General features: G+C 56.1%; 2 protein-coding genes across 2 annotated transcripts; one reads left to right on the forward strand and one right to left on the reverse strand.

The window, feature by feature from the left end:
- The first annotated feature begins 3,855 nt into the window (after positions 1-3,855).
- Positions 3,856-5,454, forward strand: TMEM218 (transmembrane protein 218). Its single transcript, XM_042837151.1, has 3 exons — positions 3,856-4,043; positions 4,131-4,233; positions 4,894-5,454. The coding sequence occupies exons 1-3, from the start codon at positions 3,856-3,858 to the stop codon at positions 5,026-5,028; spliced, it is 426 nt and encodes a 141-aa protein (XP_042693085.1). The 3' UTR covers positions 5,029-5,454.
- A 2,490-nt stretch (positions 5,455-7,944) lies between these two features.
- Positions 7,945-15,088, reverse strand: SLC37A2 (solute carrier family 37 member 2). The gene is made up of 20 exons (XM_042837152.1): positions 15,017-15,088; positions 13,589-13,670; positions 13,392-13,479; positions 13,009-13,087; positions 12,787-12,922; positions 12,541-12,617; positions 12,304-12,470; positions 11,957-11,988; positions 11,581-11,700; positions 11,410-11,500; positions 11,264-11,326; positions 10,833-10,918; positions 10,184-10,232; positions 9,785-9,858; positions 9,418-9,496; positions 9,222-9,319; positions 9,037-9,101; positions 8,907-8,955; positions 8,397-8,424; positions 7,945-8,167 (listed from the first exon to the last, which is right to left on the reverse strand). Exons 1-18 carry the CDS (start codon positions 15,073-15,075, stop codon positions 8,913-8,915), a joined length of 1,488 nt encoding a protein of 495 aa, XP_042693086.1. The 5' UTR covers positions 15,076-15,088; the 3' UTR covers positions 7,945-8,167; positions 8,397-8,424; positions 8,907-8,912.
- Between the last annotated feature and the right edge of the window lie 1,254 nt (positions 15,089-16,342).

Raw genomic sequence — 16,342 nt, forward strand, 5'->3', positions numbered from 1 at the left:
TGCAGCTCTGGTCACAACTCCTTAAAGATGCAAATTGAGAATCAGCCATCATAGCAAGAGACGTGTGCTAATTCTCATCTGGGTATGCAGATTTCGGTGCCGATTTTTGCTAGGCTTATTTGTTTTATTTAGCAATAAATTTAATACAGGCTCCCTGAAGCAAAGAGACAGATGGACTATAAACTTTGAATTTTGAGTAGCTTTACATCCCGATGCTAGAGTCATTTTTTTGATCTCTCCTGAAATTATACCCATGAAAGTTTGCAAAGATTCAGTTCTGCTTTTAACAGCCCCCGCTGTGACTGGGGCTTTGCACTGCAATTACAGGAGGCCATCTGATGAGCCAACTTCTGATTTTCTGCCCAAGTTCCCCAAAAGCATCCCATCTACCACCCAAACGCCTCATAATGCGTCTGCTGGAGTCAGCCAGAGACTCACAGATGGACCTGGGAAAACTGAAGTGTTTCCTCCAGATCCCGGCCCAAACCACAGGGCTGACATAAAAGGATGTGCTTGGAGAACATGAGAACATGGGGATGCCATCGTGGGGTTTTGGAAGGGCAGAAAGGACTTGCTTCCTTTCTCTTTCTAACTGCTTTTCTTTCCTTTTTTTTTCCCCCATCAATCAGTAATAAAAATCAGGTTGGAGAGGAGCAGGAATGCCCAGGGATGTCCCCAAGAGGTGTGACCCCAACCCGGGGCTGCCCATGCGTGATGGGACAAAGCTGTGAGCCGTCAGCTCAGACGTCCCCAGAGTGCTGATACAAACCCAAAGGCTCTGAAAACCCCACCGTTTAATTTCTGAAGACCACAGAGCGCCTGGCTGTTGGCTGACAAGGCAGGGGAACGCAAGGCGTTGCCATCAAACCCAGTGACACCGCTCAGCCCTTCCAGTGAGCCAAATTGCACTTGAATGACAATGGATGAACATATTACAGCCACATTAAAATCTAATGAGTGGCCCGTGATTAGCGCCATTACGAGGAATACCAAAAGATCTAATGATGATGAGCCACTTAAAGTTAAGTGTTGGGAGTTCCATCGAATGGCTCTGCGGTATCGCACGTGTCTGGAAAAGGTTCTGGAGCAAGGATGGAAGCAGTGACCGCATTCCTATTCTTATGCAATGGGAAAAGGCAACACGGACACCTCGCGATGTGCTTTAGGGAATGCCGTGTCTGCAGAAGCCCGTCCTGGTCTGGGAGGCTCCCCAAACCCTCAATGTCCCTGGGTTAAAAAATGTCAGTGGGCTACTATAGAAACAGAGCACCAAGGACTGGTAATCAAATCAATGATAACTGATAAAAGAACAATGAATAAACAAAACAATAACAGCTAGCAAAAAGCTCAGTTACAATCACACGGTGTCCTGCAGATGGAGGCCGGGCTTTGCACAGCCACTGCCCAGTAGTGAAGCGCTGCCCCACTCCAGGCTTTCTTTTCCCCCCTTCACCTTTGGATGAGATCTAACAGGAAAAAAGATCCCAGAAAGCAGTACGAGTTCAGCTTCAGACTGTGTGCTGATCGTGGGGGAAATTTCACCCAACAGTGAGAACCACTTCTGTCCCCCAAGCCCAGCACGTTTGGGTGCTTTTAGGCGCATTTTCTCTTGACAAGATCAAGTTTTTTATTTAAAAAGTGACTTCATATCCCATTTTATTATTTCTGAGCGTTGCAGGATTTGTTCTATTTGAAGTCTTACATCCTCATTTCCTGTCACTGCTATTAAAATTGATTTCCGCCATGAGCAGGAGAAAGATAATACGAAATGGGTTCCTGTGAGAGAGCCGTATCCCCACCGGAGCCATTATGAACTCTCCTATATTATTTTAACTTTCTTTCATTAGTGATTCTCTTTGGAAAAGGGCAACTCATCCCCCGGCCGGTCTGTGCGTGACGCTGGGGAGATGCCGGGCAGGGATCGAACAGCCCTCATCACAGCACGGGCATTTGTGGCTGTCAGCAGAGCCCACAGCGCCGTGTGCCCGTCGCCCTGCGCCGTCCCAGCTGCGCCCAGTGCCGCCCACAGCCCACCTTCCCCATCTGTGCCACGTCCAACCCACAGCAGCAGCAGTGCGATGGAAAAGCCTTTTCCAGACGTGGTGAAAAACCACAGGATGCTGTCGCTCGCAATGCCCCAAATATCACAGATATGCCAAATGCATCCCTAAAACACAAAGAGCATCTTCCCAACCTTGCTCCCTGCTCCCTCTGTGCTTGCAGCAAGCTTAGCCCCTCCAAAAGCAAAGCCAGGCCCCAGAGATGTTGCCCCAAAATGATGCCCCAAAAGGACCCTGGCACCCGCTCCCATCCAGCATCATCCCCAAAGGACTTATGCACCCGTACCAGAGAGCAATTTAACGCCATCCCCAGCTTAAGCTCCATATCTACTGGGCGTGAAATTAGTTCCAGCAAGCCGCAAATTCGCTGCTAATAAAAATATTTAGCAATTCAGCCGTCTTTAAATCAGGAGTAGGATAGACCTGCATCAGCGCCTGCTCCTAATATTTGATAAGCCAGCCCACAGTCAGTGTCACACTGCAGGCTTTACAGTGGTGCAAGGGGCTCTGGATCAGCTCCTCTGCTCTGCCTGCTCTGCTGTGCTGAGGGAAACACTCGACGGCTTTGTCCGACCTCTCGCAGCTCCCTGCTGCTGGGCCTCACCCCATTTTCATCTTTGGAGTCAGAGAGCCCACTGCACTGGGGATGGAGCGGGATGGGGATTTCCATTTCAATCCATGTTCTGGGGCAGAAAGTAGCTCCAAAGCATGCTGGTCCAGCCGGGGGAGGCTTTCTTGTTTTCCTTGTTTCATAGCTATTCCATTTTGCCTCGGGTTGGCACCTCTGGTGCAGTGCAGGACACAGCACGGTGCTGCCCATCACAGCTGTGCACTATCGCCCCAAGAGAGACCCCTCATCCCAACCCTGCCCTGTACCTCACACAATTAATTTCCAAGCAAGCTCTGATCCAACCCGCCCTGCCCTGCGGCCTCTGGAGAAAGGTGACTCCGTGTCCTGCTGGGCCTGCGCTTCATCAGCCTCAGTGCTGGGAAATCGCATCTCTGCAAGGCTCCGTTCGTCTCCAGCCCCAGCTGCCCAGGGGATCACCTCTCCATCCCCAAACACCCACCAAAACCACCTCCCCCAGTCTGCAGGTGGGCGATTTGGTCACAAATTAATAGTAATAAAAGCATTCATATAACAACTCAACAGTCATTATAAACAATTCGTTACCGATGACAGTAATCACAGTGAGGACGTTTCGTTGCTTTTGTCTCCAGGCTTCGACCGACCAGCAGCGCCCGCCTGGGCCCCTCACAGCCCTGCAGCACAGCCCGCACTGAGCGCTGCAGCGACCAGCTGTGCTCCCTGCCAGCACCGCCGCTCGTGCAGCCCGCGCGTGCCGCCCCAACCCGTCCCCGTGCAGAACGCCCACGAAGTTGCACTCGTGGAGATCCTCCATTTTCGCTGCTTCCCCATCTTTTCCAATTCACAATTTGCTTTTTCTCCTCTTCGATTCTTTTTCCGTTTTGCCTTTTATTTTATTTGGTTGCGGGGGCTCACGGGAGGAGCAGCAGAAATAAAACGCGGGTCAAGCAGCGCTCGGTGAAGCACCGCCTATAGCACCGCATACGGGCTTCCACCCAGCCGAGCACGGGGCTCCTCCCGAGGAACTCTCGGGCGCTGACACGAAGCCATCCGCGGGCGCGCACTGCGGTGGGCCGGTGAGCGTCACGGGGCGCCGCGGGCGCTGCTCCACCGGCACCGAACCCGGACTCGGCACCGCCCAGACCCGCACGGCGCGCGGCAGCCTGACGGCGCGGGAAGGCCTCGAGCCGCCCCTTCCTTCAGCCAATGGGAAGCGCGGAGCGCGCGGCGGGCGGCGCCGATCGGGCGGAAGCGGCGCGGTTGCCAGGCAGAAGGCGCGGACGCATGGCGGGAACGGCGCTGGGCGCGGGGCCGGGCGCGCTGCTGCTGGCGGGGCTGTGGGCGCTGGCGCTGCTGCTCTGCCTGCTGCTCGCTCGCGCCTCGGGGGCCGCGCGGTAAGGGGGGCGGCGCGCGGCGGGGCCGCGGGCGGTCGCGCGGTGGTGGCGCGGTGCCGCTGAGGCCTCGCGCCGCTCCGCTCGCAGGCTGGCCGCGCTGCTCGTGCCGCTGTGCGCCGCGCTGCTGAGCGCCGCGCTGCTGCTGTACCCGCGGGAGGACGGCGGTGCGGGGCCGCCCGCGGGCCCCCAGGTGAGCTCCCCCCCTCCGCCCTCGAGCGGTTCTTAGCGATTTTCCCCTCCCGTTCCTCCGCCCTTCGTTCTCCAGGCTCCCCCGCGCTCTGCTTCAAGGTGCGTTTCGTTCCGGACTGATGTAAACCAGTTGTTGCTCGTGGTGCCGATCCGTGCCACGAATCCTTATGGTTTCTTCTTCTTTCTGCCACGGGTGAAACCCGCGCACATAAAGGCAGGGCACCGCTGTTCCCGTCGGCCGGCCCCGATGGCCGGCTTGTATTCTTGGTCCCCCGGTCGGGCAGGACTTTCCCCGTCCATACATAATGCATGACCTGGGCTCTTTGCATGAAGCCCTGCTAATTGGCTAATTAAAAAGTGAAACGCGCTGAAAGAGCCACCGCGGCAGCCACAGGAGACCCTCACCGCAGCATCCTGGGGCTGTGCGCCAGTGCCTTCAGCTCAATGGAGCCGGGGCACGCAGCCCTGGGGCAGCCCCAGAACCGAGGGGCTGATGCTGGAAGCAGCCTTCTTGCCTTCCTGCCTTCTTCTGAATCTTTCTGTTTGCACCTGAAGATTCTGTGACCAGGATGATGTAGTGGAGCCCCAGAAGTTTCCTGGTTCTCCCTTTTCTCTCCCAGCCACAAGGGGCGCAGGCTGTAACGGTGTGCTCTGCCCGCAGATCGTGGACACCTTCCTGGTGGGCCGCCTGGTGCTGCTGGCCTTCATGGCCCTGCTGCTGCTGGGCTGCGTGCTGCTGCTGGGGATGCACCTCCTGGAGCCGATCCACGCCAAGGCGCTGCGCTGCTGGAGGTGAGGCTGTGCCACGGAGCCGTTCTGCAGGGATTTCGGTGGATCCCCTTCTGCCCGTCAGCGGAAATGGGATGAGCGGAGATGGAGCACTGACTGGTTGGTGGCTCAGTGATCCGGGGGGCCTCTTCCAGCCGATTCGGTTATCCCTCTGAGCCCACCTGTCTCAGGCTCAGCCTGAGGCCTCGGTTGGTTTGAGTTAATACTTTATCTCCTTTTTCTGTCCTTTTTTCAAGGGAACGGAGGGAGGGTGGTTTCTTCACTTTGTTTTATTTCAGCAGCACGGAGGGAAGGTCCCCGAGAAGTGGATCCCATTTTCGTGGCAATAAACCGGGTGACCGAGTTGGGGCGTTGATTTTTTACTGAATCAATATTCACAAATTGTTGGGTTTTTTAAATTCTTTTTTTAACATTAATAAAACTTTTGAAGGAAGCCCTGGCCCAGTCTTTATCTATTTTCTAATAATAGGAGTTCTGCAGCACTTTGGTGGTACTGAAAGCTGGCCTTTCTGTGCTTTTTGTGAGGCTCCTCCTTTCCAGGTGTGGGGGGGTTGGGATGCTCCCTGTGCTCTGCTCCCAGTTATGCAACACCAGCATTTGCTCTCTGGGAGATTCTGAAGTTGAGCCTGAAACAGAATTTGTATTTGATTCTTCATCTTAATAGCAGTGACAGCAGTGAACAGTTCCCAAAGCCTCACTGCTGGTGCCGCGTCTCACAAATAGGGAAGCTGTGGCAGTGCAGCTGAAGTGCTAAAAAAAAGCCCTAAAAGCAGAAGTGTGAGGCTTCTCCCTGGAAATACACCCAGAATGTTTGCTTTGTGCTCCCCTTAGTGCCCCTGGGGGGCACTCGGGGGGACCATTAAGATAGACCCCATCCTTGCCCTGTGCCCCTCTGGGGGGTGCTCCGATGGCTGTGGGTGCTCTGCAGTGTCATTCATGCTGGGTGTAGCACTGCAGCTCTGCTCCCTCCACACAGGGCCTTTCCAGACAGTTCCTGTTTATTTTTGGGGAAGGAAGGAATCACTGTGAGCCAGAGCTGCTTTCAAGGCTTTTGCTGCTGTCTCCCCCCCGAACCAAAAATGATTGTCCTAGTGGTCTTCTCCATCCCTTACAATTCTGTGATCCTCCGTTGCTGGTCAGATGCTGGGATTCAGGGAGATGTCATCACCCACTGTTTTCCTGCTGCCTGCTCTCCTCCTGCAGATGATCCACATCCCATCCGGGAGGATGGTGCTAAATCCCAGCAAGAGAACCCCCACATCAGGAGTGCTGTGAGCGGCAGCAGCGGGCTGAAAGCTGCTCATGGGCTGCTGGGACGACAGCCCTCCTTGCACCAAGCTCTGCCCGCTCATTAGGAAGGAGCGGGGCTGCTCGGCTGCTGGGATTCTGGTGCCCAGCACAGGAGAATCTCCTGCTCCTGATTTAAGGTCTATGAGTGACGGCAATTCCTCACGCCGCGTGCCGCGCTCTGCTGGCGTTTAATTACTCTCTCTGGCACAGAACTGGCCTCTGATTTCCACCTTGACTTTGCTGACTTCAGCTTCCCGCTGTTGAGGCCCGCTTTGCCTTTGGCTGCTAATTAAAAAGCCCTTCAGCGCCCGCCGGCTGCTCCTTGCGCGGGTAATTACAGCCCGTGCCCGAACCACCTCCTCACCCCTGCAGAGCCAGCACTGCTCCAAAGGCAGCTCGGCCCTTCCTGGCACGGCTCAGAGAGCAGCACTGCAGGTCGCGGATGGATGAGCTCACAGGGGCGGCTGCTAGAGGGGAATGCGGTGCTGCCCCTCAGCTTTGCGTGCCCTAAAATCCCAATTTTCCGAAGCAGAGGAGCATGAGCTTTTTAGTGCCCGGGTGCTGTGATCGACCCAGGGATGCAGCCCTCCCGTTGGTCTCTGAAGTCCCGGCGCAATGTCTGATTCCTGGCACTGGGCTCCGGTGCTCCCAGCACTGCAGCCAGGGCTGCTCACATTTTCCAAGCCCAGCTGCAGCAGAACGCAGCTTCAGTTCATTCTGGAAAAACTGTGAGCTGAGGCAACAAAGGGCAGAAGTTGGAGAAAAAAAAAAAAAAAAAAGGAAGAAATGAAAAAAGCCTGTGGTTTTGCAACAAGCCCCTGTGTGTGTGTGTCACATCTGTGGGATTTTGCTTTAGGTGTGTATTTCAGCCTTCCCCATCCTCCCATTGCAATTAAGGCTAAGCTCAGTTTCACATGTACCCAGAGCTGGGCTCAGTGATCCTTCAACTCAGGATATTCTGTGATGCTGACTGTTCTCAGCCCATCTCGGTGATACTGTGCTGGCAAACCGGGAATTTGCTTCTCTCTGGTACCCCATCACTTCTCTCTTTCCTCCCCAGTTTGCTGGGTGCACAGCAGTGGCCATTGCTTTCCAAATCCATCCATCGCTGCGCAGGGACACGCTGCACGCTGCTCCACAGGGCCTTGTTTTTCTTCTTTTCTCCCCTCTTTTCCTCTCCAGCGATGAAATCAGCGCATAATAAAACACAGGGCCCAGATGTGTTCTTTGGGCCAGGATCCACGCGCCCCAATCCACGCCACCCCTCATACTGAGCCCCCCCAAACACACAGCTGGCTGCACAGCTGGCATCACGCTAATTAGGTGGCCCTCCTGTTCCACTCCTCTAATTAGGAGATGGCTAACGAAGGCCGTCAGCCTCCTGCACTGAAACGAGAGCACGCGTGCTGATGCGCCCATCGGGACCTGTCTCCTGTCCTGATGCTGAGCGGTACAGCGGAGCAGAGCGGGGTGAACGGAGCGGCGAGGAGCAGCAGCGTCTGCACTGCAGCTCTCCGGGAAGGGATGGCGCTGCTGCCGCTGCAGTGATGGTCTGACGTCCCACAGCACTGCGTGCAGGGCAGGGTGAGCCCGCAGCAGGGAGCTCGCAGCACCCGGACAGACGTGGGCAGCGCAGGCTTTGCACCTTTTTATTAATAAAACAGCCGATGGCGCAGAACTGGCCCCAGCACTGTCCGCTGCTCCTGGCCGCCTCCTCCTCCCACCGAGACAAAATGGTGGCGGGACAGGCCCGGGGCTGGCGCGGTGGCACGGTGACATGGCGGCACGGCGGCCGCGTGCCTTCACCCTTGGGCAGCGCGGGACGGCTGGCGAGGACGCGTCAGAACCGCTTGAACCTGCGGGGACAGAGCGAGGGCTGAGCAGCGGGAACGGAGGGAGGGAAAAGCAGCTCCCGGGCTCCGGCCGCAGGGAGAGGAAAGTGCGAGGGGAAGATCCGCCACCGCCGCACCTCCAGACAGAGCGGGAGCGGCCCGAAGCCCCGCAGCGTTCCCCAGAGGCGCCGCCCGCAGCGCGGTGCAGACAGCACAGAAGCGGCAGTGGGGCCGCAGCTCCGGCCGCACTTACCGCCAGGAGGACCGACGCTGCTCCTCACCTGCGGGCACAAGATGGAGGAGCTCGTGTTGGGCTGCACAGCACGGCTCACCGTGGCGTTTGGCCGGTGCTGATTTGGAGATGATTTAGGTGCACCCTCCCCACAGCAATTTGGCCGTGAGCTGATTAGCAGCATCATCTACTCATTAGCACAGGTGGGCAGCCTCTAAATTTGGCTGTGTGGAGTTAATCAGTACTGTGCGTCCCAAGGCATTGGAGATGGGGATGTGCCGAGTGCCTGCCTGCAGCACGGCCTCTCGCTGGGGTTGGGTCCTTTGGCTTGGCCATGGAATTATTTGCAATCATAGAATCACAGAATGGTTTGCGTTGGAAGGGACCTTTAAAGGCCGTCTGGTCCAACTCCCCAGCGAGCAGGGACACCTCCAGCTGGAGTGTGGCTGCCAGTGACACGCCAAGCACCGGGGCTGATCAGTGTTTGCATTCAGTGCTGGTGCTGAAGCGGGTGCAGCTGGAGGTACTCACACCGAGCTACTTCCCATCCAGCACTGACTCTGTGAGCTGCACACTAGAGCTACAAGACACAAGGATGGTGCTCAGCACTGCGATCCCTCGGCCATGTCCCACAAACATCCCCATGCCACGCTGGACATACCCTCTCTTCCTCGCCAAGCAGCCATAGCATGCGCGCACCTCTTTGACCACCACACGAGCAAGGAGCTGCAAGAGGAAAGGTGGGAGCTTTGTCATTGCTGGGAGATGCGTTTTGGGGGTTTTCCTGGGGAATGCTGTTTGTGGGGCTGAACCTTCACGCTGTGGAACCTCCATGGAGAGACCTACCAGGCAAGCCAAGACGTCAGCTGCTATCAGCATGTAGAATACATTATTCCAGCCGGTGGGGGAGATAAGCCCTGCCAGGAGAGGCCCCAGAGCAGCACCTGCAGGGAACACAAGAGGTGTTAGGATATGGGAATAGGGGAGAAAGGCATCCCAGCCCCACAGCACCAGAACACCCAGCAGCCCCGGCCGTACAGACCTACGGATCCCGTGCCGTCGATGATGGCTGTGACGGTGGAGAGGGCTCTTGCGTTTCCTTTGAGGGACTCGTGGGTTCCCTGTGGGAAGAGAGGAGAGAGGAGGAACAGCCTAAGCACCACACATGCTGGCAATTTCCATGTGTCAGATGGGAAGACTGAGCGTATGCAGGGATGTGGCATTCTTGTGACTCGTGAGCAAATTCTCCCACTAGGTACAGGCTTAGGGGAGATGCAAGGGAACAGAAAGAGGAGTCACACAGCTGGGAACTGAGGAAGCAGTAGGAAGAAAGCACAGTGTGACCATCCTGCTTTTCTGGACAGGAGTGGGAACACAGCTAAAAATGCACACAGCCCCGTGACTCTCACCAAATCTGCTGACACTGCCGTGGTGATGAGTGCATAGGGGCCGTTCACCAGCGCACCGCAGACGATCAGCATTGCTGCAAGGAAAAAGACGGCCTGGGGTCAGCCCTGAGCCAGGATGTGGTGGAGAGGCAGAAGCTGAATGCTCCCAGGAGCTGCGGGATGTGGGAGCATCATCCCAGTGAGTCCTGCTCTGTGTGCATTGCATTCAACAGCTCATGTTTTCCCCAGCCAAGCCCACTGGTTTGGTAATGAAAAAAACATCCAGGGTCTCCTTCCCAAAATAAAGCCAGGAGGGTGCCCTAAGCCCCAGCTTGAGGGGAGAAATGCAGTCAGGAGAGTGAGTGGAACTTCTCGCACTGCCCACCAGTGTTGGAATCACTGCACGCAGTTGCTCCCTACCTATAGACGTGCCAATGCCATTCTGTCCAACATAGTTGTACAGGAACAGCTGGAAGACAGACAAAGCACAAACCCATCCTCAGTATCCCACTTTCCTTGGAAATTTCACAGCATCATAACCCTAGGTGCAGGATGGGAGCCCCTTGGAGACCCAAAACATCACTGCATTGAGCTTGAAGCCCCTTTCAAGTGGGCTGGGAAGTGGTGAGCATTGGCTGGATGCAGGTGAAGGGGCACAGGCTTGGCCTTGTGTCCCAACAGACTGAATCCCAGACAGACAGGTTGTGGCAATTTATGGCGCAGCATTGCTCGCCAGGCACCGATTTGCCCCAGCAGTGCTATTGTGGCTGTTGGATGTGGCCATGGTGCACGTGGTTCCAGAAGGGCTTCAGAAGGGCTGTGGGAAGAAGGCTCACAGCTGCAAGTCAGCATGGATTGGGTTACAGCTAATGAGCTGTGTTTCACGGTGGCAAAGCCAGGTGAGCTACACGCAGGTGCTTGGGCTCTCAGCTTTCAGGGTGCAAAGCAAAGGGATGAAAGCTGGACTGGCTCAGTGAGACCCCAAGGCTTCACCGCAGTATTGCCCAGCCTTCAAGACAGAGTGGGATGGAGAACAAAGATCCCTTTGGGGTCTTTTTTATTTTTTTACCATGGGAGCAGCCACCACCAGCATCACGCAGCACGTGGTGGCCCGGCCACCAGTGTAGTCAGAGATGAGGCCAGCAAATATCCCGCCTGCAATAAAGGAATCACATCAGTCCCAAGGGCAAAGCAGTGCCACACTGGGTTAGCCCCAAATTAAGTGGTTCACTGCACTGGGATGCTCTTTTGTCCCATCTTCTGAGCGAGATGCCCCCGAAGTTAAATATCTTAAAGACTGAACATCCAAGTTCAGTATGTTCGCATCAGAGAAGGGCTGTCATTTATCCATGAGCTGGCTGCCTGCGCATGGTTTCTCTGCACCCACGGACAACTCTCCACAAAAGATATTTTCTCTAAGGGAATGGTGATCCTGGGTGAGAGAGACCCAGGATTGTCCCCAAGGATTGATCCAAGCCTGCACCCAGGCGCACCACAAACCTAAAATACCGCCAACATCAAAGAGGGTGGACAGGTCTCCAGCTTCCTTGGCACCAAAATGAGCTGCAGGAAGAGGAGCGGGGTGAGAAGCCAGGTGAGGAGGGGCTGAATCTACCCTGCTCTGCTCTGCATCTCCAAAAGCTCACCAACATTCACGATGTAAAGTGGCAGCCAGTAGAGGAAGGTGTAGCTCACCAGCTTGGCAAAGAGTAGGCAAAGGGAGAACTCCACTACACCCTGTGAGGAGAGAAGACGGCATCAGGAGCACATTTTTCCACTAATTTTATTGCCAGGGCCGTATGGAGGAAGGGACTCACGGGGATCCAGAGCGCCCCGAGGAAGCTGATGGCTTCAAGCTCCTCAGCCAGCTTTTTGGAGTCAGTGCTGCTGCAGTCCTCAGAGGTCACCCCTTCAGGATCCTTCTCATCTGATGCATCCTAAAAGCAAGTAGATGTGGGGCTGAACCTTAAGGTTTGCTGAAATGATAAAGTTTGCTGCTGGGATGTGAGGACTTGGGTTGAGAACTGGCCCATAGGATGCCTGCACCAATGCAGTAAGCATCCCAGCAGCCAGGCACCATTCAGATTTCTGACAGCACCGAGGCATTTACAAGCTAGTTGATCCCTGGCAATGTGTGGCTGCAGGCTGGGGGGCCCACCCACCCCAGGCACAGCGATGGAACTCACGTGTTGCTGGGGGGGGGCTGCAGCCAACGTCCTCAGGATCTGTGGGAGGAAAAGGCACCCCTGAGAGCACTGCCTTGCAGGGGCCACGTCCCTGGCAGTGAAACATCCCCACAAAAACCCACAAGACCTCCCAAAATGTTTCTGAGCAAAGCTAACTACAAGAAGACAATGCATAAGGGAGGCCAGGGTGTGATCCCAAAGGATGCTGAGCATTCCTGTGGTGCTCAGTCTGCTCCCGGCACCGAGGACACATCCCTGCTTGCCTCCAAAATGAAATTGCTTTTGGGGGTCATCAAAACCACTTGGAAATGAGCAAAGAGAAAATCTATGCTGGGTATTCGCATCACCACTCACGCTCCACAAGGAAGAAGAAGCAGACAATGCCTATGACAGCGATGATTATGCCGGGCACGATGAAGGACAAGCCCCAGTCAGAGGACACCCAGACGCCCGCGATGAGAGAGCCCAGGATATTGCCCACGGAGGTGTGTGAGTTCCAGATGCCCATGATCAGACCCCTCCTGTGGGGCAAGACAGTGGGATGAGCATCGGCTGTGAGCAGGAGGCACGGGGACAGGGACGCGCACTCACTTCCCCTTCCCAAACCAGTTCCCGACACATGCCACGACTGCGGGCCAGCCGGTCGTCTGTGCCAGCCCATTGCACACCTGGCAGGGAGAGAGCAAACACCCAAACGTGGGTATTTTTCCCAGCAGGAGGAAGCAGAGCGACATCCCAGAGTGTCATCTGGGAGCACCTGCCAAACTGGGCGGGCGGTATCGGCGCCCACACTGAGCGGGGAGGAAACGCCAAAACTGAGATGAGGTCAGGCCACACCTGCACAACGATGAAGTACCACAGGACGTGGATGTTCCAGAAGTAGCCAAAGCCAAAGAGTGCTGTGAAGATCCCACTCAGCACCATGCCCACTGACAGGTAGTACCGCAGCGGCAGCCGCTCCCCGAAAATGCCACTGTGGAGAGAGCATGGGAAACTGAGCAGTGGTGCCAAACGGGGAGCGTGGGGCTGAGCTGGGGAACACGAGCACAGCCCCTGTACCTGATGAACATCCCGATGGCATACGCCACAAGGAAGGCATTGTCCAGAGCACCAAAAAGCTCGTTGTAGTTGTCCTGATCTGGAGAAGAGAAAGCATTAGGGCTGCGGCTGCATCCCCATCCCCATCCCCACCTCACAGACCCTCCCAGGTCGGGCTGCAGGGCTGGGAGCTGGGAGCTGGGAGTCAGACCACCCTGTCCTGATTTCAGCGTTCACTGTCCTTTGGTCTGGGGCACAGGGCACAATCCTGCACCACTTAATCACCTCCAGCCTAATGAGTGCTGGGCCCCTCCCTGCCCAGCTTAACCCATTAATGACTGAAACTGCCTCCAGGCACAGAGCTGAGATTTGGGTGCGTTTGGGGTGCTGGGTACCAGCCTTACCGAAGGGCGCCCAGCTGCACCACGTGGTGCTGTTGGAGTCGTTGTGGGGGTTGGTGCCCAGTTCCGAACAGTTGAGGTGCAGCTGGCTCTGGGAGGGTGCACAGAGCAAATGGGATGAGTGCAGTCCGGGGAGGTCCTCAGGGATCCTCCCAGGATACGGGAGATGGGATGTGGGTACGGGGTGCTGTGTCGCTCACCTTGACGATGCTGATGGGTTTTCGGGAGAGGTGGTAGCTGGTGTAGGAGAGGAAGGTCAGCACTAGCGTCAGTCCACGGTAGCTGCAGGACAGGGGAGTCAGGGATAGGGGAAAAAACCCAGTTACCACCTCAAAAAATTCCATTCTTCAGTATGAGATCAGGAGGATGAGAGTCAGCAGGACATAGGATGGATCCTTGCAGGGAGTGGTTGCAATATTTGGGTGTAGGCATACTACTCTTAGCCTGTGATGGAGAGCTGAGCAGCTTCCTTTGAAAAGCATGGAAAAGGGGAAAAGTGCGGCCATTTTCTCTCAGTTCTCCCCCTGAATACCCCTGGTTCTTATGAGGATGGTGGAGGACTTTCTACTAGGTGGATCAGCTCCAGATAGGCATTTCCCCAGGCAGTGCAGTGCCCTGAGGTTGGGGTTGTAATTGGGATAAAAGATAAGAGTGGGATTATTGCTAATGGAGTGATTGGCTGGGCTGGGGCTTCTCTGGCCTTGCAGCCCCACGTCACGCGGGGCCACGGGTGGAAGCGTGGTGGAGTCACAGCACCGCCAGCACTCAGCAAAACCGAGCTGGGAAATGGAAAGGGAGGAGGGCTGCACGCTTTGTTCCCTCCTGTTTGCTCCAATTAAATGTGGGAAACTGGGAAAAATGGGGAGAGGTGTCTCCAAAGGATGCTGCTCTGAGCAGAGCTGAAGAAGAGCACCTGGAAGATCCCAACCCAAAGAGTGGGACTCTGCATCCTGATTAAAAAAAAACGAAACCAAACACAACAAAAACAATGGAAAGCCATTCAATTTTATAATGAAATCACTGCTGAGCACTGCAGGGCATTGCGAGTTAGAAAGAGGAACAGAAACGTCCCGTGTGCGTCCCGAGCCCAAGGGACAAACTGGGGGGTGGAAAAGACGGCAGCAGAGCAGGGCAAGCAGAGCGGAAGCAGGCGGCAACCGGGTTGTTCAGCCGCGGCTGCAGAGCGCTCTGCTCCATTAACCCGGCGCAGACTCGGCACCTCATCCCGCAGGACAGGACGGACGGGATGCCTGCAGAAGCGCCCAACCCAGGCTCTGCGTGTCCCGAGGGGGAACCCGGTATCCCTAACTGCTCCCAGGGACGCGCTCAGGGGCTCCCCCAGCACCACGCGTCCTCTGCCTGGAGCAGCCCTGCGAGGCTGAGCCTCGGGGCACCCGGCAACATTTTCCCACCGCCCAAGCGCCGCACCGGCCCCTCTGCCCACCACTGCCCGAGGCCGGGGAGGCACGCAGCCCATACGGACGACACGGCAGGAGCGAGGTGCGAGGGCGGCAGCTCCACCCTGCCACGTGCCGCATCCCCGTCCGCCGCATCCCCGTGCAGCGGAGCGCAGCGCCCCCCACGTTTCCCCGCTGCCCATCCCGCGCCCCCGCCGGGTCCTCCCTCACCGGCTGTCCCGGGGCACGGCGCGCAGCAGGCGGATGCCGGGAGCGAGCGCTGCCCTCATGGCGAGCGGTGGGCCGCTCCCCGCTCCCGCTCCCGGCCCTTTAGTGCCCCGGGGCCGCCGCTCCCCGCCCGGCGCCGCCCAGGGACCGCCCCGAGCCCCGCACCGCCCGCCCCAGCGGGGGGGATGGGGAGAAAAAAACCTAAACAGGTGATGGAAGAAGTGAGAAACGAAAAAAAGAAGGAAAAGAAAAAGGGGGAAGAAAGAGAAGAAAGGAGGGGTGGAAAAAAAAAAATAAAAGAAAAAACAAAACGAAACAGAAGCGCGGGGAAAAAAGGGGGAAAGAAAAAAAAAAGTACGCACAACTCAAATGTAAATAAGGAAAATGGAAAGAAAACAAAATAAAGGGAAAACAAACAAAAATAATGAAAAAAGAGGAAATGATGAAGTAAATAAAAAGAGCAAAAGGGAATTACAGGAAAAGGAAAAAAAGTGGAAAATAAAACAACAGAGAAAAAAAGAAAAAAATTGAAAAAAAAACCCAGAAAAATAGAGGAACAAAAAGACAAAAAAGAAAGATGAGAACACAAAAGATAAGGAAGTAGGGGAAAAAAATGGAAAAAAAAAGACAAAATAACGAAATCAGAAAAAATATAGAAGGGAAAAAAAGTGGAAAGAAAACAAACAAAAACAGGAGGATGAAGAAAAAGGGACAAAGAGAAACTGAGGAGGAACAAATCGGGGCGCAGCTCACGGCTGCCCAGGAGCGCCGGCATCCCCACGGCCGCGGCTCTCAGGTCCCCCTGCGCCCCATCCCCCGGCAGCGCACGGAAGGGCTGCGGGATCGGCTGCCCCGGGCCAACCTGCTGCGCAGCGGCGGGCGAACCGAAGTCGACTGACGTGGATTTTGACACTGCCACTACACAGAACTGTCAGTGATGGGGCGTGAGCAGGGCTCAGCATCACCCACAGGTGACGGCAGCTTGACCGTGGCTCTATTTGACCGCCATCCCTTTAAGCTCAGCGTCGATGCAGCCTACAGCCCACGGGATGGACGGGAATCGGGTCCTCTGCCTCCCTGGAGCCCCAGGGCACAAGCAAGGCGACGCGGACACCCCAGCCCTGATCCTCGTGGGTTGGACGAGGTGAGCGACCCTCGAGGGCCATCTTCAGTGTCTTCCCATGACGCAAATCCCAGTTAATGAGTAGTGCTGGCACCACGGTGCTGAGCCACCTCCGGCCACGGTTCGGGGTCAGCGGCAGCAGCAGCGGGGCTGCATGCTTGGGCGCCTGCCCTTCCTGCCTGGGTTAATGGCAGAGAGGAGGCAGG

The sequence above is a fragment of the Centrocercus urophasianus genome, unplaced genomic scaffold, assembly GCF_019232065.1.
Source record: "Centrocercus urophasianus isolate 14NV4802_14NV808 unplaced genomic scaffold, USGS_Curo_1.0 seq_689, whole genome shotgun sequence".
NCBI lineage: Eukaryota > Metazoa > Chordata > Aves > Galliformes > Phasianidae > Centrocercus > Centrocercus urophasianus.